Below are 2,124 nucleotides of genomic sequence, written 5' to 3' on the forward strand. Positions count from 1 at the left end.
AAAAGGTTTAAGCTCTTTGTGAGAATGCAATCATTAAATGAAGTTACCTACTTATTCAGCATTTCTGTAATGGTCCTACAAGTCTCAGGTGAAACCACTAATGTGATTGCATTTTTCTGTCAAAGCAATAGGAGAAAGTCATCAGCTACTTCAAAACTTAGATATCATTACATTGTAGAAAAGAGAACAACCACTAACAAAGTCAGAGAAAACAAGCAAGAAATGAAGTTTACCATGATCCATGCATGTGCAATATCTATTGTTCGAGCTGTTGGGGTCACAAAGGCAGTGTCACATCCCTATGGATTTCAGTTAGAAATCCCATTACTTAAGCCTGTATTATAATATGAAATATAAAAATAAATTGAAGAGAACTTCCAAATAACGCCTTAGTTCAATGAAACAATGCTACTTTCTTCCCGTACGCACTTGCCCCGGCTGCAGACATTCAAAGTTTGCAGTAGTCTGGTTGTGAAGGAACTGGGTACGATCTTCTCCACTGACTTCATTTCAGATTTGACAAATATATGCATAGAAAATTAATCAAACATTAAACATGTCAAGGGTTAACTTCCCCAATAGGTTAAGTTGTGCTGTGAATGCTTAGTTTTATATCTCTAACAAACCATGGCCACTAGCCATATTTCACTTGATCTACAAGTAACTAATAAGTACCACATTATACACTAATCATGAACAGAAAATAGCAAAAGAAAAATAGTTATGCAAAAATATTTTGCCCCTTTTTTTGTCATTAGTGTCTCTTTATGCATGTTTCTGCCAATTTTACTTTATTTAACCTAATATGGCTAGGAAATTTTGTTAACAATGATAGAGAAAGCAAGTATACCTCTAATCCGCCCAAAATGTGAAAGATCAACAACCTACACAATTAGACGCCACAAAGAATCAAATTAAGTAAACAACTAAATCCCACATATTATCTAACACAATTGTAATGAACCTAGCTAAAATAGTTAACATTCATGGAACTATTAGACTTCACAAATTGTATTAGCTTTAACATTTTGTTAGACACATCCAAAGCAATGAGTATTTAGTTATGGTAATCCACGAAAACTGAAGCATCTCTACTTCTCTAGAATCACGGATTAATCAGCTCAAGGAACTAAAACAAACCGTCAACTAAAAGCAGCAAGTTACAGGCACAAATAATCCAATAAAACAACAAAATTACCGCAACTCCGTTCTCCGCGGCATCGAGCGCTTCATCATCATTATAAAATGTTTCAACGATCCCTTCCTCAGAAACCCTAGCGCCTGCAGTTTTAACAGTGTCCTGCAAAAGAATCAAGAAAATAATAACATAACTAAAGAAAAGAGAGCTTAAAAAAATAAAACAAATATAAAAATAGTAAAAAGAGAGAGGCTGAGAGCAGACCAGGAAGTCATGGTCGATTGGCGGAGGAGAGAGATCGAAAGAATTTGCCGAAATGGACCATGAATTTAGCTTATTCTTTTGATGATGATGATGTGGCGACCAAAACGCAGCGTTTCGGGGAACACGATATCTTGAGAGCAGTGAGAGATGAGATGCTACTAACATGGTGGTAGTAGTAGATTATCTATATTTACAAAGTCTCCAATTGTGTACTGATCCCACTCTCTTGGAATGTCTTGTAAAATGTTTCCTCTAAGAGGTTCCTCTCCTGATAGCCAAATGTCATCCCAGAATCGAATTGTTTTACCATCACCTACGATCCACTTACAGTGCTGCTTCATTCTAGCCCAGGCTCTCTGCAGTTCCTTCCAAAAAGGAGAGCGTTTATTACTGATGTTTATATTCTCTAGCCCATCCAAACTTCCCTGCTTATCGTGAGTAACCACTTGTGTCCATAGAGTTCCCTGTTCCGTGAACAGTCTCCATAGAGTTTTCATAATAAAGGCTTCATTCATCTCATGTAGCTTTCTAAAACCTAGCCCTCCTTGTTGTTTTGGTTGGCACAACGTCTCCCACCCGATGTTATGAACTTTTTTTTGAGATTGGTTATCCCCCCAAACGAAACTTCGAATAGCTTTCTCTATCTCCCTGCAAATTCCTTTTGGGAGTCTGGTGTGTTGCATGTCATAATATGCTAAAGGGTTCAGCACCGCCTTTGCAAG

At 37.2% G+C, this 2,124-nt stretch overlaps 1 protein-coding gene across 1 annotated transcript in view; it reads right to left on the bottom strand.

Annotated features, from left to right (window-relative positions):
• LOC107631725 (putative transferase At1g60990, chloroplastic) overlaps window positions 1–1,590 on the bottom strand; it is a 3,655-nt gene extending 2,065 nt beyond the window's left edge. The window contains exons 1-6 of the mRNA XM_021117465.1: window positions 1,403–1,590; window positions 1,199–1,300; window positions 851–884; window positions 430–503; window positions 234–299; window positions 52–116 (exon numbers count right to left, since the gene is read on the bottom strand). Coding sequence (XP_020973124.1) covers window positions 52–116; window positions 234–299; window positions 430–503; window positions 851–884; window positions 1,199–1,300; window positions 1,403–1,567 — 506 coding nt within the window. The 5' untranslated portion in view covers window positions 1,568–1,590. The remainder of the gene's footprint in view (window positions 1–51; window positions 117–233; window positions 300–429; window positions 504–850; window positions 885–1,198; window positions 1,301–1,402) is intronic.

This window comes from Arachis ipaensis, chromosome B03, assembly GCF_000816755.2.
Source record: "Arachis ipaensis cultivar K30076 chromosome B03, Araip1.1, whole genome shotgun sequence".
Lineage (NCBI taxonomy): Eukaryota > Viridiplantae > Streptophyta > Magnoliopsida > Fabales > Fabaceae > Arachis > Arachis ipaensis.